Source organism: Lithobates pipiens, unplaced genomic scaffold (genome assembly GCF_037356315.1).
Source record: "Lithobates pipiens isolate NorthernLeopardFrog02 unplaced genomic scaffold, aLitPip1_a1.2 Scaffold_18, whole genome shotgun sequence".
Classification (NCBI taxonomy): domain Eukaryota; kingdom Metazoa; phylum Chordata; class Amphibia; order Anura; family Ranidae; genus Lithobates; species Lithobates pipiens.
This window is the reverse complement of record NW_027507758.1, coordinates 49,710,848-49,729,870: the sequence shown is the minus strand read 5'-3', so window position 1 is coordinate 49,729,870 and position 19,023 is coordinate 49,710,848. Positions and strand designations below refer to the sequence as shown.

At 41.5% G+C, this 19,023-nt stretch overlaps 1 protein-coding gene across 1 annotated transcript in view; it reads right to left on the bottom strand.

The window, feature by feature from the left end:
- Positions 1-19,023, bottom strand: part of LRPPRC (leucine rich pentatricopeptide repeat containing) — a 313,757-nt gene that overhangs the window by 98,486 nt on the left and 196,248 nt on the right. Inside the window, exon 25 of the mRNA XM_077485668.1 lies at positions 2,045-2,169. Coding sequence (XP_077341794.1) covers positions 2,045-2,169 — 125 coding nt within the window. The remainder of the gene's footprint in view (positions 1-2,044; positions 2,170-19,023) is intronic.

The window sequence follows — 19,023 nt, the reverse complement described above, 5'->3', positions numbered from 1 at the left end:
AGGCAGCGGGGACCGTCCTCATTGCGCAGCGCGGCTCGTGCATGCGCAGTAGGGAACCGGGAAATGAAGCCGAAAGGCTCCATTTCCTGATTCCCATACCCAAGATGGCGGCGGCAGCACTCGAGTGTCGATCTAGAGATCGGCTTCGGGTGCCGACATCGCGGGCGCGCTGGACAGGTAAGTGTCACTATTTTAAAAGTCAGCAGCTGCAGTATTTGTAGCTGCTGACTTTAATAAAAAAAAAAAAACGCGGAGTCCCGACGGACTCCCGCTTTAAGACAAAAATCTGCAGAAAATCTAATAGTGAGTATGGTACTTAAGACTAGATGAGAGCTGGAGTCAGCTGTCAGAGGCTGCTGAATGCTGGGACCAGGGGAGGTGGAGGCGAGGGGGTGCTGCGGCCGCAGAAGTATGAGGGCTACATCAAATGGCCTGGAGGGCCGGATACGGTCCGTGGGCCTTGTGTTTGACATATGTGCTCTAAGCTGTCATGTTTGAACATAAGAGACCGTGTAGGTGGGCGATGCCAGGGTCAGGCTCCACTTTCTGCAAGATGATTTCTTAAGGGTTAATTAACCTTCATTATCCTTATCAGAGGCAAGCCTGATGAGTATAAACTAAAACTTGACTGATGGATAACAAATGTACAGAGCATGTACTATTCATCTGCATGGACCTCCATTCAACAATGCCATAATACACGGTAGACATGCTCCTTTTAGTGGTCAATGAACCATTCAGTTCAAATGCCAGTCTAAATGAAACTTACACCTCAGTTTTCAATGGATAATGGGCTAATTCACTCCCCGCTAAACATATCTCCTGATATCTTCACTACTTTCACCTGTTGACCGCTTGCTGACCCTATACTATAAATATATGGCGGCGCATGATCACGTACCTAGTACATGATGGTTCACTTTTGGGTCTGAGGCACCCGTGCCGTTGCCACCAGCCTGCTCCTGCTATGATTAGACACAGCGGGAGCTGATCAGTGGGTGCGGTGACCTCAATGTCCGCTGGCACCTACCGATCATTCGGTACACAGACAGAACAGTGGTATGCCCATGTAAATAAGGCAGATCGCTGTTCTGTCAGTACAGAAGGCATGGATCCTGTGTTTCTGATAAGCACGGGCACCGATTCATGCCTTCTCCTATTACAAGCACCTACCCCACAGTAGTCAGGCACACATTTAACCCTTTGATTGCCCCTGATGTTAACTCTTTTCCAGCCAGTGTCTTTTAGTATAGTGACTGCATATTTTTTAGCACTGATCACTGTATTAGTGTCACTGGTCCTCAAAACGTGTTAAAAGTGTCAATGTCCAGAAAATAAATAAAAATATCCCATAGTTTGTAGATGCTAAAGCCTAAAAAAGTTTTTTTTTTTAAGTTATAGGGTAGGGAATGGCTTTGTGAGACATTTTCCTTTACTTCCTGTTTTGTAGACAGAACAGAAACTGAGAAATATCTTAAAGGGAGGGGAAATCCCGACTTAACAGCTATCACTGGAAAAAGGGTGTCTATTGGAAGATCTCCCTTCTTGACCTGTTCTGTGACAATATTTTGTGTTTTCCGCTCGTGATTGTCACCAGGGCAAATGAAGAGTGAATCTCCATAGAAGGTAAACGGCAACAAAAACATCACTCTATCCAAGAACAGAGAAAAGACCTGTTGCGTTTCATACACTTTATAACATGAGATGTGGTCAGACTCTCCTTGTTGCAATGCAGAGGAATGTGACTACATCGCTGATAGATCAGAGCCAAGAATGTAAGTGGAGAGACCAACTGGATTAGCCAAAATGGCGATTTGTTTCAATCCCTGCTACCCTACTGTGTACATTTATATAGATTATCTCATAAAACCAGGAATGTTTCACCTTGGAGAAAAGAACTTTACATAAATAGTCTCAGGGGATAGATATACAAGGCTAGTTGACCATCAGACTGGCAGCAATAAACCATAATGCAGGGGACAAAAAAATAAATAAATGAAAATAGGGAATTTTAAAGAAGTCATTATACAGCATATGCACATACCTTTAGTCAGCAGGTCAGATTCTCCCATCTCTACCAACTTTAACAGTAGGGCATACTCCATTGGACAGCACTTGTACTTCTTGAAACAATTCATCATGCTATCCAAAGCAGCTGAAAGATCATTCCTATAAGAAAAGGAGAAATTGGAGGGTTTAATTTTACGTTTTATTTATTGAAGGCTGTCAAATACAATAAGCAAATGCAGCAAAGTGGCTTTCAGAGTGGGTAAAAGAATACTTACAACTCAGTTCTGTAGGCAGATGGAATCCCTAAATACAGAAACTGAATTGAAAGAATAACATTGCAAGATCTTGTTGATTCTTCCCATGAATTTTAGTGGAATTGTGGACCAGGGATTAAACCTGGTCTTCGCCGGTTGTAGAATGGGAGTGAGGTTAATAGTGAAGAATTATGCACCTCCCTGTCCATGTAAATACCCAGGTATTAAAAAGGGTGCACCAACTAAACGGGAGTAAGGATTGCCAAATCTTTATTCCTTGGGTCTAAGGGAAACGACCTAGATTTAATCTGATTAATAAACATCCCTGAGAGCATCTAAAGTCACAAATACATTTAAAAGGGGTTGTAAACTGTTGTGGAAATGTTATTGTGTGTTTTATAGATTATCTGTCTCCCTGTGTCCGATTTAACCAAGGAGCGCTCTAGCAGAGTGCACTTGGGTTGAATTGGGTATGAAAACCTTCTTCCTTTTGTTGCCGATGAATAAAAGGTGCCTGTGCCCGTGAGGGCAAGGCAGAGGAGCAGTGGAGCTAAGAAGGTGACTATGTACGTTTAATTGGGGAAATGCGGGAGACACGGGTAGTTTAAACATGCATTATACCAAAGGGCTAAAAGGGCGCTTAACGTAAGGCCTAGTGGTTTTTCCACGACAAAACCCTTGTGTTTTTTCACCTTAATGCATTCTATGAATTAAGGTGAAAACCCTTCTGTAGTGCAGCAACCCCCCAGAACCCCTCTTTTACTTACTTGAACCCGATCGTTCTATCGACTGGGACGAGCCCAGCAGAGCACGCCCGCATGAGTGCCCCCTTGGAAAGCAGGTCTCTGAGGTTGCACTCGATACAGGGAGGAGCCAGGACTGCCGCTGGGGGAGTCCAAAAGAGGAGGATCGGGGCACTCTGCACAAAAACTTTGCAGAGAGGAGAGAAGTATAACATGTTTGTTAATTTAAAGCGGTAGTAAACCTCAGGGCAGGATTTGGAAATATGGTGACAAAACGAAGGACCCCTGGAGGGGTGAAGGCCAAGTCTATATGCAGGCTAGAGAACAGTGCAAAGTAGAATGGCAGGTATATGCTTTTTGGGTGGATTTAAAGCCAATCCACATAGTAACTGGATCATAGGCTGTTGCTCAGTTTATTGGATCATAAGGAGATGTATGCATGGTTTGGAATCTGTCCATTAGAGGACCGGTGCCACAGTAAAAACAGGAGGATCTGGCCTGTTCCAAAGTAGAGTGCCAGTTGCCCAACAGTAGATAACACAGTAGTGACTACGGGTAAAGACCCAAAATTATGATTGCCAGACCTTCAGAATTCACATGCATCACAAGTACCCATCTGTCCTCTGGTTCCAATGTGAAGTCAATGGGGCAAACGTTGAGAGATTTTTTATGAGCACACTCACCCCCGACATAATTCAAATAAATTACATGATGATGAGTTTGCGTCAAAGCTTTAAATACCAATATTCTGTTACCTAGCAAGTGAGTTTCTTGAAGGGCAAAATTCTGGGGGAATAGTTTTACGGAAGGCAAAGACCAATATTATGAATACAATTATAATAATATTCTTCTGCACTATCACACTATTCCCCACTAAACAGCCAGCATTTAAAACAAATGAATTTGTATAAAATGTAAAATAACAAAGTGCAGTGCTATCGCACCTTACATAGATATATATATATATATATATATATACACACATATACACACACACACACACATACGTGTTCTATACTTGTGTTACCCGGTGTGTGTGTGTGTGTGTGTGTGTGTGTGTGTGTACACGCACGCACGCAGTAGGTAAAACAAGTATTGAACACGCCACCACTTTTCTAGGTAAATTTATTTCTAAAGGTGCTGTTAGTATTACATTTTCACCACATGTTGGTAACAGCCCATGCCAGCCATACAAAGGAACCAAAACAGATAAGTTCAGAAATTAAGTTATATGTAATAAAATGGACGACACAGGGAAAAGGTATTGAACACGTTAATCGAAATGTATTTAATACTTTGTACAAAATCCTTTGTTGGTAATGAGAGCTTCAAGACGCCTCCTGTATAGAGAAACTAGTCACATGCATTGCTCAGGTGTGATTTTGGCCCATTCTTCCACACAGTCTTCAAATCTTGAAAGTTCCATAGGCCTTTTCTATGAACTCTGATCTTTAGTTCTTTCCATAGATTTTCTACTGGATTCAATTCAGGCGACTGGCTGGGCCATTCTAGGAGCTTTATTCTCTTTCTTTGAAACAAATTGAGAGTTTCCTTGGCTTTGTGTTTGGGATCATTGTCTTGCTGAAATGTCCACCCTCGTTTCATCTTTATCATCCTGGTAGATGGCAGTTTTTTTTCCATCAAGAATCTCTTCGTAAATAATTTTTATTCATCCTGCCTTCAATAACATGAAGTCTGCCAGTACTTTATCCTGAAAAACTGCCCCACACCATGTTCCCACCTCCAAACTTCACTGTTGGTAATGGGGCATTTTTGGGGTGATGTGCAGTGCCATTTGACCTCCTAACATGGTGTGTATTAGGTTATCCAAAGAGTTCAATTTTGGTCTCACCTGACCAGACTGCACTCTCCCAGTACTTCACAGGCTTGTCTAAATTCTGTGTAGCAAACTTTAACGAGCTTCAACATGCTTTTTCTTCAGCATAGGAATCTTGCATAGTGAGTGTGCATACAGGCCACGGTGAATTACTTATTGTTTCCTTTGAAACAATTGTACCTGCTAATTTCAGGCCTTTCTGAAGCTCTCCAAAAGTGGTCCTTGCCTCTTGGACAACTCTTCTAAAAATTATTTTCACTCGTCATAAATCTTACAAGGAGCACCTGGTTGTGGATGGTTTATGGTGAAATTATTGTTCTTTCCACTTCTGGAAAATGGCTCGAACAGTGCTCACTGGAACATTCAGAAGTTTGGAAAACCTTCAGTGGCCAATGCCATCAGTATTTTTTAGCAACAATAAGTTTACAAAGGTCTTGAGAGAGCTCTTTGCTTTTACCCATCATGAGAGGTTTCTTGTGGGACACCTTGGTAATGAGACACCTTTATATAGATTTCAGATGGTGTCTTGGCTTTCCATGCCTTTTTGCACCTCCCTTTCTTCATGCGTTCAATACTTTTTCCTTGTGTCAATCCATTTCATTACACTACTTCATTTCTGAACATATTTGTTTTGGTTTCTTTGTATGTAGGGGTTGTTACAGACATGTGGTGAAAGTTTCATGTCAATAGCACTTTTAGAAAAATATTTAGAAAAAAATGGTGACGTGTTCAATACTTATTTTAACCACTGTATATACACAGTAGTTAAATTTATGGGAACAAGCCATCATAATCCATAAGCAGCAAAGCAGGTTTTACTGTTCTCTTGATGGAAACACTTACATTTATTAAAGCAAAAAAAAAAAAAAGAAAAAAAAAGGCCTTCACCTTGGCAACAATGGTGTTTTTTTTTTTCTTTTTTTAAAAACCTGTGGCGTGTGAAATACACCCAAAACATTCACCCGGTGTGAAAAAAGTGCACACACAAAACCTGCAACGGGTGTACTATGGTCCTCCAAAAGAAGGACCTTACCCTGATCAACCTGGGAATTAGGCTTCAGACAGGGACTGAGGTACTCACTATGGCCCGTCTTGCCGAAACCAGACAGATCCCCTTCTCTGGAGGGTCTGCCGAAACAGACCCACTTAAGTACTAGGTGGGCTCCCCCGAAGGGAGACCCCATGAAAGAGGGCGAACCAAGCCAGGCCATATTCACCCCCTCCCAAGATTTTCAGGGCAGGCCCGAGGACCTACACCCTACCGGTCACAGAGTGAAAAACATGTACACATCAAACAAAGAATACAAAAAAAAGGGACAAACATGGGGTTCAATAAATAAAAGGAAGTGGGGAGAAGGAAGTGAGAAAAGGAAGTCAAAGTGGCCATTGTGCAATACAATGACCGGCCCTTTGGCCAGGAATCAAAAATTCCTCTGGTCCCAGCCAAAAGGCGTGGCCCTAGAAGCAGGTGTGAAAAAGTGTGTCAAAGTGCAATGGCCTTGGTGCCATAACTGAAAAGTGATGTTCATCACAGTGAGATAATGGCACCCCTGGGCTGCAACTCCAGGGGCACATACACCTTGGGCTTTCTCCAACCCCGACCCCCAGCTAGACCAGTGCAGCCATATCTCTGGCATGGAACTTTGAGAGCTTAGGGAGCGCCCCTACCACTAAGGCTCCACCACTACTCGCCTCGTTCCTACCCAATTACATCGGAGAAAGAACTAACCGCCCCCCCAAGCCAGTGGGAAAGGGGGAAAAGTGTTACGGGAACAGGAAATACACAAATCTAGGCCAGAAGATCAAGGACTAGATTGAGTAATCCATCTTCACCAACAACTGCTCTAAAGCATAAATAATTAGTCTTTTCACAATTCCTATCAGGAGGCAACTCTTCTGGCTCTCTCTAAAGGAGGCCTAATAAGAGCCCTCCATTCGTCGAGCAGTCCGGTTTTGGTCCTCCCCGATACTAATCGTCCAGGTTACCATTACACCAAGTGGATTTGCATAGCCACCGCCACACCCCTAATCCACCGCCATGGATCAGGAACAGTACCACAGCCCTACCACTTGGTAACTGATGAGAGCAGATACTACAGTTGATCTGAGCCAAAAGGCAGAGAAGCGTAACAATGACGTTGAACTACTTGAGCCTTTAGTGATGTAGGAGCAAGAGGATGGAACCACGGCACAAGAATCCGACACTCCTGTAAATGTCCAAAGCAAAAACAGTTACGGAGACCGTAGTATTGGAACTGAGGAGAAATATGACACAGGCCACCAGAGAGGTAAGCACTCTTTTGTAGGGAGGTTTCCTCTTGTTCTTTTTTGTTGCCTGACAGGGCCGTTTTAAAAGCCTCTACAAACAAAAGTTTACATGATAGGTGATGAATGCCATTTACAAAATTAATAACTTTTGAACGCCACTAGAAAAAATTTAACGAGGTGGAGTTGACTTTTACGACTTGCTGACCAGGCCTTTTCTGGAACTTTTTGTCTACAAACTTAAAACAAGTATATTCTGCGAGAAAATTACTTATAAGCCCAAAACACACACACACACACATATATATATATATATATATATATATATATATATTAGCAGACACCCTAGAGAATAAAATGGCGATCGTTGCAATATTTTATTTCACACTGTATTTGCACAGCGGTCTTTCAAACGCAATTAAATTTTTATATATATATATATATATATATATATATATATATATATATATATATATATATACACACACATATACATATATACACACATATACATACACACACATACACTTTAATGAATAAAATAAAAAATACTAAAATTAAACCAATTTTTTTATAGCATGTGAATAATGATGTTACGCAGAGTAAATAGATATTTAAAAGGTGCACGCTCGTGGAATGGTGTCCTGAAAAATCTCCAAATGTAACCATTTAAAACATTTTACAGGTTACCTGTTTGAAGTTAGAGGATGTCTAGTGCTAGAATTATTGTTCTCGCTCTATCGCGGTTATACTTCATGTGTGGTTTGAACACCGTTTACATATACATGCACAACTTACAGGTGCATTAACTCCAGCGCACAAGCACCGAGGGATGGGGTGCTTTAAATGTTTTTTTTTTAATATTCGTATTTAATTTTACTTTTTATTTTTACACTTTCTCTTAATTTTATTTTTTGACCACTTTTATTCCTATTACAAGGAATGTAAACATCCCTTGTAATAGAAATAAGCATGACAAGTCCTCTTTATTGAGAGATCTGGGGTCAAAAAGACCCTAGAGATCTAATTTACCCTCAAATTTCACAAAACAAAAAAATCCCTTCAAGCTTGAGAAGTGGAAGTGATGTCAGGCGTCGCTCTGGTCCTCCAAGGGCATAGAGCTGAGTGGGGGCTATCTTGCCCTAACTAGACTTCCTGCCCAAGCATCAGATCCGCTCCAGGCTTACCGACGGCTCCATTAAGCTCGGAGACAATCGGGAAGGGGTGGGAGCAAGGGAAGGTTACCTCTCCTGCCGCCTCAAAGTGATTCCATGGTGAATCTGCCACTATGACCCCTTTTCTTGTAGCAAATCTACAAAACAATACAGGGTTATGGCAGCTAGCTGCTGCCATTACAATGGTAGTAAGCCTCAAAGTAATGACGTAAATATACCGTGGGTGGTCGGCAAGGCTTCAAAGAATGAACATAGTTAAAAACAACCCTCAAATATAGCAACATAATACAAAATACACGCAAGGCGAAGAGCTACACTAACGAATGAAAAATCAGATCCCATCACATTTACTCACTTTTAAATTAAAACTTTTCTTATACCCTACTGTTACGGTTCTACATTTTTCCTTCCCTTGCCCACTGCAGTCAATGTGCGTTGCCATGCAACTGAGTTACTATTTTTTACCTGTGTAGATTTGAAGGTGTGAAAAAAGGAAAGATATACATGCCAAAAAAAAAAAAAACACATTAATTTGATTGTAATATTACTGACAAAGGGGTAAAATAAGGCCTAGCTGATGCAATTTCTCTCCTTAGTAAGCACTGTTTGCATTTCATCTTCCAGCATCCCACTGAGACATTCAAATTTTTGTCATTTGGGGTGAAGACTAAATTACAGGTTAACTTCAAGACTGTGTGGTGATGCTAGACATATCAGACTATGGTCATGACACACCAGGTGGAAGGCACTGTCAGTTGACAGTAGTCTTACTTTCAAAATATCACTCATATTTAGAACTTTGCTATGGGGATTAACCTATTCGACAAGTTATGTAGTGACAAGGTAAAAATTGTACGTCAACCACCAACCCCAACTACCCATAATTAAAAATATGCATAGAGTTACTGAGTTGTTAATGCATGTTACAATGCCTTCTGCATAAAAAAAATACACTGGACAGCCACATACATTTACTGTAAAGCCTACCCCTTTGTCAGCTTTTATTGAAAGGAAAAGCAGACAAAACTACTATAGCTGTTGTATTGCGTGGTGTTAGATAGCGCATTTATGTGGTCAGGCATTGATGTTGAATGAAAAGGCCTGGTTTGCAGTCTCTGCTCTAATTCATTCCAAAAGTGTTCTATCGGGTTGAGGTCAAGACTCTGTGCCGGCCAGTCAAGTTCCTCCATCCCAAACTCCCTCACCCATGTCTTTATGGACCTTGCTTTGTGCACTGGTGCTCAGTCATGTTGGAAGAGCCATCTCCAAACTGTTCTCACAAAGTTGGGAGCATGAAATTGTCCAAAATGTCTTGGTATGCTGATGCCTTAAGAGTTCCCTTCACTGGAACTAAGGGGCCAAGCCAAACCCCTGAAAAACCACCCCACACCATAATGCCCCCTCTATCAAATGATTTGCACAAAGCGAGGTCTATAAAGACATGGATGAGTGAGTTTGAGGTGGAGGAAATTGATTGGCCTGCAGAGTCCTGACCTCAACTCGATAGAACACCTTTGGATGACTGCAAGCCAGGCCTTCTTGTCCACATCAGTACCTGACCTCAGAAATGCACTTCTGGAAGAATGGTCAAACATTCCCATAGACACACTCCTAAACCTTGTGGACAGCCTTCCCAGGAGAGTTGAAGCTGTTATAGCTGCAAAGGGTGGGCCGACTCAATATTAAACCCTACGGACTTAGACTGGGATACCATTAAAGTGCACGTGAAGGCAGGTGTCCCAATACTTTTGACAATATGGTGTACTTAAATGTACGGTCACATATACCAGGTGAGAGTACATCTGGTGGAGGGAGCACAAGTCACTGATTTGCTTTGAGCACCATTTGGTGGAATCAGTAAGGAATCACTAAAAGAAATACACTACTTTTGTAACATTTATATGGATTACGGTTCTTCATTTCATCTGATATAATGGCTCCGATATAATATGAGCACAGTATAGAATATTTCTGCATATTAAACTGGTGGATTTACACATATTGGTTTAAATGTGTTTATGGTATTAATGAAGTACGGCACAGATCATTATTATAGAACAAGGAAAATGTTGTGTAATGACTCTGTTCTAACTACTCAACCCAATTAGCATGGTGCAATGAAGTCTGGTATAGGCGTTACCATTAGTGTCACCATTAGTGTCACATGGTTGAAGGTGTGAATTAAATTGGTGGTTAGAAATATCAAAACGGCATTATATATGGGTGACAGATTAGGTCCAAGTCCCCCATCCCTAAATAGACTAGGCAGTTCTTTATTCCCAAAACTTGACAAGACTCCCACATGTGCAGCAGGAAAGGATAGCTTCTTTCCTCAGGCTTCTCTGCAGCTCAACTTTGCAACGTACACTTTCAAATGCTTTTGTGTTTTTATTTTTATTGGGTATTCGTGTAGTTATATTACCTGTGTCATTTGTTTGCCTTACCTTGTAATGATGGACTCACATTTTTTTTAGCTGCAGTTTGTTTTGTCTTGGCCACTCGATTCCCCAATATCCATGTATTCATTCCCCTAACTTGTCCCTATTCACTAAAGCCAATCCATCCCTTGCCATTTCTTCTGCGTTGTATCACAAAAGTGAGTGCTAATGAGATGAAAACACATCTCTTCCTGCATAGTAAACGTTCTGCCTGTTTGTGGTTGTGTCAGATCTAGTTACTGCACAAGTGCTAGAAAGACTGAGCGATGCTGCATCTGTCCAACGCTGGCTCTAAGACTGAGAACCGCGCAATCAAACACCACTGATCGCTTGATTCTCAGGAGCTCTGTGAGCAGAGAGCCCACCGCGCCCACTGGAGCGCTTGGCTGGAGAGGGAGTGGAGCCTCCGGCTCAAACTCAGTGGCTCGCTGAGAGCCTGAGCCAGTCCTGGCATGTGGGCGGATCCTGATCATATGGTCACAATCTTTCCCGGGCCTGGACCAGCTCAGTGATGGCAGCTGACAAGAACGAACTGCACTCCTGTGATCCACAGGAGAAGTACAGCCAAACAAGCTTTGGCTGTACTCCTTTAACTTTCTTTGTCGAAGAAAGAGGGGAGCAAAAAAAAAAAAACAGATCAGTGACTGGTGTTGCCAGAACCCTAGGACAAGGGTGTTTTAAGCGAGTGGTCCAGATCATTGTAAGGGATTATTTTCAATCTGTATATCTTTCCATTTATCAAAGGAATCAGCAGCTGTTCTACGGAATACACTTAGCTGATATTGTATTCGCACTGCTGCTTTTATTATCGGCGTATCTACCTCATCTGCTGTAGCCTCTAGCTGACAGATAGAAAATAAGAAAACCTCTTGAAAGGTGAGATGGATGTCGTGAGACGTTAGAGAGATCTATAACGGCACAAAAAAGACAGACTTGCCTGTAATTTCACACTCTGCAACAAATGCCACTTTTCAAGATGATGATGGCAAAACAATTATGCTATAGTATGGCCTGACTATACCCAATCCCCACAGAATGAACAGAACTGTTTTAGGTCAAAACGATTAATTAATGAACGATTATAGTGCCAGTCAAATGGACAAGCTAATTGACTTCAGTCTCAGAAAGCATGATGTGAAAAGATATTTCTCAGAGGACATACAGTGATGGAAGAGACAATGGGGTAAAATGGAATAAAAGGCTCTCAAAGACAAAAGTGCTGTTGTAAAGCTAAAGCATAGCACATTAGTATTTTCACTGTAATCCTGAATACAGTCATTTTAAAATCTGAAATAAATCAAATTTACGTAAAAATCCAGCTAATTTAAAAAATTAGATGTAGGTCAGTTATTTTAGCTGCTGATAAAGTATTTGTATGAAACAAAGACATTTGTTGTTCTCGTTTCTCAGAACATGGACAGTTAAAGCAGAACTCTTTACAACCTGAATTAAACATTAGGTGTGCTCCAAAACAAAATAAAGACAGGACATTGGACAGAAAAAAAAAATAGAAAAGGATAACACCTCTGACTCTCAGCATGCCTCATAGGTTTGTGGCAAAGCAATACCAAAAGAATGCTCACAAACACAATGTGGGTCCCTCAATGGACTCCAAGAAATAGATTTTAGGTTAAGTATGAAAATCCTATTTTCCTTCTAGCCCATTGAGGGTCGCAACATTTCACATTGTCCTAAAGCAGTCCAACTGAGGAATGGGCAACAACAAAACACACACAAAAAAAAAACAACAGAACTGGGAACTGCCTGAAGCTCAGAGAGCTGCTTGAAAGACCTTATGCCCAAAGCTAGAATCAGATGAGACCTTAACATACACGTGGTAAAATCAGCCTTGCAAATCTGGGAAACACTTGATTGATGCCAAAAAGCACAGTAAGCGCTCAAAGGTCTAGTATCAGTGTGCCTCAGCACGAAAGGGGGAACCAGACGTTTAAGATCATAAGCTTAAATGTTGGTCTGCCTAAGCAACCGAAAAACGAAGCAGGTTCCTCCTTATGTGGACTATCAGGAACGATAAAGAAAAAGTCTTTCTGATGGGGTTGCTGTGAGGTAAACTCGCAAAGTGCAAGTTCCATCCAGGCAATGGAGAAAGATCTCTTCCTAAGGAAATTGGGCTAGTCACAGGGATGAGAAGAACATTGTCCTTTGTTGGGGATGAAAGGCCAAAACTACCCTGGGTAGAAAAGAAGTCCTGGACCTCAACACCACCTTGTTCAGACACTTGCCTCACAGAGGTGATGTCATTAAGAAATTAAACCTTGAGCCGAGTGCAGATATATCCTTGAATGGTTCAAAGGGTGGTTTTTGAAGTGCTGAGATCGAGATTCCACTGATTCACGTGTGAAGTGCCCTGCATAAAAGTCTTTATTGAAAAATGTGAAGCCAGAGGCCCCTGGAACAAGATTGCAGGTGAAGAGAGGCCTGACCCTAGGACTAAATACTGGTCCAGACCCATCTGCAAAACAGAATTTCCCACAAAGAATTTCCAGAAGTGAGTGTTTTGTCCTACACCAAGCAAAGTATGTCTTAAGTGCGCTGGTAGACTTTGAAGGAAGTAGACTTAGCCAATAGAGATGCCTCTGTATCTCATGACCTGGCCTTCAACAACCATACCATTAAAGCCAGTGATCATGAAGCAGGAAGGAAAAAAAGGTTCTTGTGACAGAATCTGAAAGAGCCCAACGACACCAACAATGCAGCCCAATGACACCCAATGATGGGACACCATTTCTTCCCATGCGGCCAATGATGGGGCAAAATTTCTCCCAATAACACAAACAATTGGACCCAATAACACCAATGATGGGGCACAATTCTTCCCAGTGACAACAACAATGGGGCACAATTCCCCCCCATGGACACCAATGATGAGGCACAATTACTCCCACTGAAACAAATTATGGTGTAGTCCAGAGAGGACCACTGGAAAGCCTGTTATACTAATCCTATGAAGCAGACAAGCAAGGAGTTTTTGAAATGAAAGGTATAGATCAATGGTCATCAACCCTGTCCTCAGGGCCCACTAACAGGCCAGATTTTATGTATTACCTTGGGAAGATGCAGACTAGACTACTGCAATCACTGAGCAGCAAATGATATCACCTGTGATGCATTTCAGTTATCTTGCAAACCTGGCCTGTTAGTGGGCCCTGAGGACAGGGTTGATGACCACTGGTGTAAAGCAAAGAGTACTGACTCCACGGTGCCACTAAAGCATCGACTGCTTCCGCTAGAGGATACCTGTACTTGTAATCTGTTGAATTTGTTGCTGAACCTGAACATCTGGCATACCCCATGATCGAGGGCTATGTTGTCCTTCAGAACCTGTTCTAAAAGATTTGCTGATGTGCTGGGAAAATGGGGACAAGAAGGTACACATCCTTAATGTCTACAGAGACCAGAAAGTCTTCCTTAAGAAGGAAGGCTAAGACAGACCTGGTGGATTCCATGCAATATTTCTGGGCCGGAACAAATACATTTAAAGGGCATTGAGATCCAGCCACTTTTGCTTTTTTTAGATTGGAAAAAAAAACTAGAATCATTTCACCACAAGGACTCATGCAAAGAAGATCTGACAAGACTCTTAGGAGATTTGCTAAGCTGTGTGCTGACATGGGCAGGCTGGATGCAACAAACCAGGGAGGGGACTGAGTGAAACTCTAGCTTGTATCTGGAAAAAAGCAAAGCCTGTGTATGTAATGAGCACATATGGCTGCTCCAAGTGCATATATTAAAAATTAATCGTGGAAACAAGAGTTTTAAAATTCCGAACACATTGATAAGAATGTAATTTGAGTAACTTTTTAAAGCTGGCCATATACGTAACAGATTGTACAATCTCCTTGAGAGCCAACACTGTTGGACCTGCCCAATTGGATACAAACAATGGATTGTTTAGGCATGCCTGGACTTTATATATGTTATCAGACATCATTGAATGAGATTCGAACGTGTGTGGGGAAAAAAAAGTGTTACAAAACCCTGGACCCTGCATTCACTAGATCTGGTCTCTCACAGTACATAGAACAGGGAAATGCAATTATATTAGTAAATATAAACTGCTAAATACCTTTTCTCATCAGCAGTATATAGTAGTCTTGTGACTTCTATCAGTGTCTGGATAAAGCTTGTAGGAGGAGTTTTCATTCTCCTCCGACTGTCCTATGAGGCTGCATGATCCCTAATCCTCTGCCTGGACATGGCTGATTGGCCCTGTGCTGATCACATGCACCCCCAAGAGAAGACAAAAAAAAAACTCACCAGCAATACATACCAAACTGAGCATGTGTAGAGTGCCTTAAAAGACTGTCTTATCAGGAGATGGATTGGGGACAGTAAAAGGGGAGGATCACAAAATACATGATCAAACAGCCTTTTTACACAATGTGGAGGATTAACCCCTTAGGTTCCACAGTGTGCATAACAGGCATGCTTTACTGAATACATAGACTGATTTAATACTGTTGTGGGTTCAGTAATACTTTAAAGCTGAAGTTTAGATTAAAAAAACAAAAAAAAACCTTTAGTGAGCCTTACCGCAATGAAGGATGTGCCAGGTTGTGCTGGCAGCTGAATCCTGTAGAAATCTTCACTGCAGGGATGCCCTTCCTCTTCGGATCTTCTGTAAAGTGGCTGTTAAGTTAAAAAGTTCCAGACAAAGACCCAAACCCTCTTTCGTTAAACTGCTTGCGGTGAAAACAATGAAATTTGTTTCTCAGTGGAGGAGGGGGGAATAGGGTGTGTGTCCTTGTCAGGAACTTTTTCACAGATGACCCCAAACTATTAACCCCCTCAGGGCAGGAAGTTTAGAGACAGGAAGAGCATGGGACATCCCAGGAAAATATTTCTACAGTATCCATCTGCCTGCAAAAGGTGGGATATCCTTTATTACAGGCAAGTTAGCTCATTAAAGCCTTAGGAGGTTTCTAGATTCTAGAAATTGTGACTATGTAGCACCTTGAAAGAGTTATGTTTCGGGTTGAATGCGCCTGAAAATTAGCAGTGGTGTTCCTGTGCCTTGAGCCTCTTAGCAGTCCATCTACAGATAAGGCACAACATTTATAGTGCAATTTGGTGATGTTACTACTCTTCTACTTTCAGTTCTCCGTGCTGGAGAGGAAGTTGTATCTGAAGTGCAAGGATCTCCGTGCTTCATCTGTTGGTTTGTGCTTTCTCCATCTCTCCTACTGCTGTTTCAATATTACCCCATCCAGCCATCAGATCACCAGCAACCAAGGGGACAGCTGATACGAGCCAGCAAGGACCCGTTTCTACCAAGATTGCTTTCTCAATTATAGAGATGGAGAAAAGCAAGGCAAAACAAGAACCAGAGGAATGACAACTATTCTGACTAACAATGTATTAAACACCTGGCTGTGTCTATAGTTCAGCAGGAATTGTATTTTATAAATTGCTTTACCCAGATGTAATGGAAAACCGGTTATAGTTAAAAAGAAAAAAATTATAATGAATGTTTGATATCACTAAATATAATCCATTTTCACTTTAAACTATTTTCTGGGTGACAGGGCAGACAGGTAACATGTAACTTTCCAGTAACAGACACTTCCAAACCCTTAGTGGGCATTTCCAATTGTCTTGAAGGCATAAACTAGCAATTTGTGCAAATTTTTTTCCATAGAACACTTATAACTCATAATACCATTTATTTTAGTATTTTGTGAAGAAACTAAATATATATATATATATATATATATATATATATTTATTATACACAGTATATTTTTTTTCTACGTTAATATACAGTACTGTGCAAAAGTTTGAGGCAGGTGTGAAAAAATGCTGTCAATTATAGCAGAACTAAACCCTCCCAACAACTATTTTTAAACCTTATGCTGCTAGCATTAATAGATAGGAAAATATATCATTTACTGATTGCAAACTTTTTTTTCTTTGGTTACATCCTGGTTTACAGGCCTAGGCAAATTAGGTTTTATTATATATCTATATAAATATATATATACACACACACACACACACACACACACAAGCACATAAAAGAGCTTTTTGCTTGTTTTTTTATGAGTAAAGCACTGCTACACCTAAAAGATCCTGAATACTGGCTCCACAATCAAACTATATTAAAGGATAAGTTCACCTTTTGACAAAAAACAATAAATGCACTTTCTTTTTTGCAGGTAATTTTTTGTTGGAGGAGCCTGTAAAGCATTGCACCAGTGATCCGCAGATTGCTGATGCCATGTACTGTAGGTCTCCTACAAGCAAGCCAATACATACGGACAGGAAGAATCAATGAATTACCACAGGGCCATTGAGAATTACAAGCTGACAGTCGCTAAGGCTGTCAGGACTTGTAGTTTTGCATTCACAGAACACAGCAAATGAGTGATGTGTACAGCGCCCTGCATGACCATATTTTTTTGTTGTTTTTTTTTTTTTTTTTTAACATCTAGCAGGGGGAGACTATGCCTCACTAGCTGTCAAAGCGGGGCCAAGTCATTTCATAACCGCTTACATCCGCAATATGGGTGTAACGTGTTCTGAAAGGTGAACTTATCCTTTAAAGAAAAAAAAGAGAGCCGTCTCCAGGGTGGAGCTAGATCTGTGATCACGCACGGGTGCGCCGGCAGGATCCGCAGCCATGCAGACTGGATTGTATCCGCTTGTTTTTTCCTTCTACATTTAAGTGCAATAACCATCTTAATAAAACATTGTTCATGATTACTGCACTATGAGTCTTCTGTTTTTAATGGATGGCTGTGTTGGAGTGAGTTTGATGGCACGTGGTCTCAGTAGAATACTTTTACTGTGAGGACACCTTTGCTGTAACCTGCTGACAGGGTCATAAACCTAATTGGAAGTCTGATGGTGAGAGAATCGACCCTTCGTTGGATAAAAATCGCTTGTGGTCTCTTATTGAGATCATTACTGTTTGGTAAGAGGCTTGACCTTTTGAATCAGCACTTAACACTGAAGCACGTTTTTGTTTACACATGAGCACTAGGAAACTCTGGATCTTCAAACTACAGCCCTCCAGCTGTTGCGCCACTACACTATTCATGAGGCATTGTAAAACTCTGACATTCACAGACATTAATAGGCATGATGGGAATTGTAGTTCCTTAACAACCAGGGGACCGTAGCTTTAAGGCCCCTGCTCTGGATGATCATATATGGAAGCTCTCAAAATGTCCAATTGCCTGCTCGCATTAGGCGAGTGGAAACAAGCTTAGGGCGAGTGCGGAGCCACATTGGAGGAGGGCTCAACAGGAGCAGATTCTCCTCCCAGCCTCCACCCCGTCATTCTCTTGGCAGGGCCTGGCATACAGCGGGAGTCTGAAAAGAACTAGAGGCGGTCAGGGCAGGGAGGGGGGTTGGCTGGGAGCTGCCAAAGTTTACTTTTCCTACAAACACCTGTTACTTTTCTAATTAACAAGCCGGGAATTTGGTTGCTTGGACTGCCTAGCAACCAATCACCAGCTTGTTAACAGGGAAAGTTAACTTTCCCTCCAGCTCCCCTGTCTAGTGCTGTGCTCCGCCGTACAGTGAGGGCAAAAAAGTATTTGATCCCCTGCTGATTTTGTATGTTTGTCCACTGACAAAGTAATTATCCGTCTATAATTTTTATAGTAGGTTTATATTAACAGCGAGAGAGAACAAAAATATCCAGAAAAAACACATTTCAAAAAAGTTATACATTTATTTTCATTTTAATGAGTGAAATAAGTATTTGATTCCCTATCAATCAGCAAGATTTCTGGCTCCCAGGTGTCTTTTAAACAGGTAAAGATCTGAGATTAGGAACACCCTAAAAAGCGTGTTACCTGTATAAAAAGACACCTGTCCATAGAAGCAATCAGATTCCAATCTCTCCACCATGGCCAAGACCAAAGAGCTGTCCACGGCTATTAGGGACAAGATTGTAGACCTACACAATATTGGAATGGGCTACAAGACCAAGCAGCTTAGTGACAACAGTTGGTGCGATTATTCACAAATGAAAGAAACACAAAATAGCTGTCAATCTCCCTCGGTCTGGGGCTTCATGCAAGATCTCACCTCGTGGAGTTTCAATGATCATGAAAATAGTGAGGCATCAGCCCAGAACTACACAGGAGAATGCTGTCAATGATCTCAAAGTACCTGGGACCATAGTCACCAAGAAAACAATTGGCAACACACTACACTGTGAAGGACTGAAATACTGCAGCACCCGCAAGGTCCCCCCGCTCAAAAAAAAGCACATGTACAAGCCTGTCTGAAGTATCTAATGAACATCTGAATGATTCATAGTAGAACTGG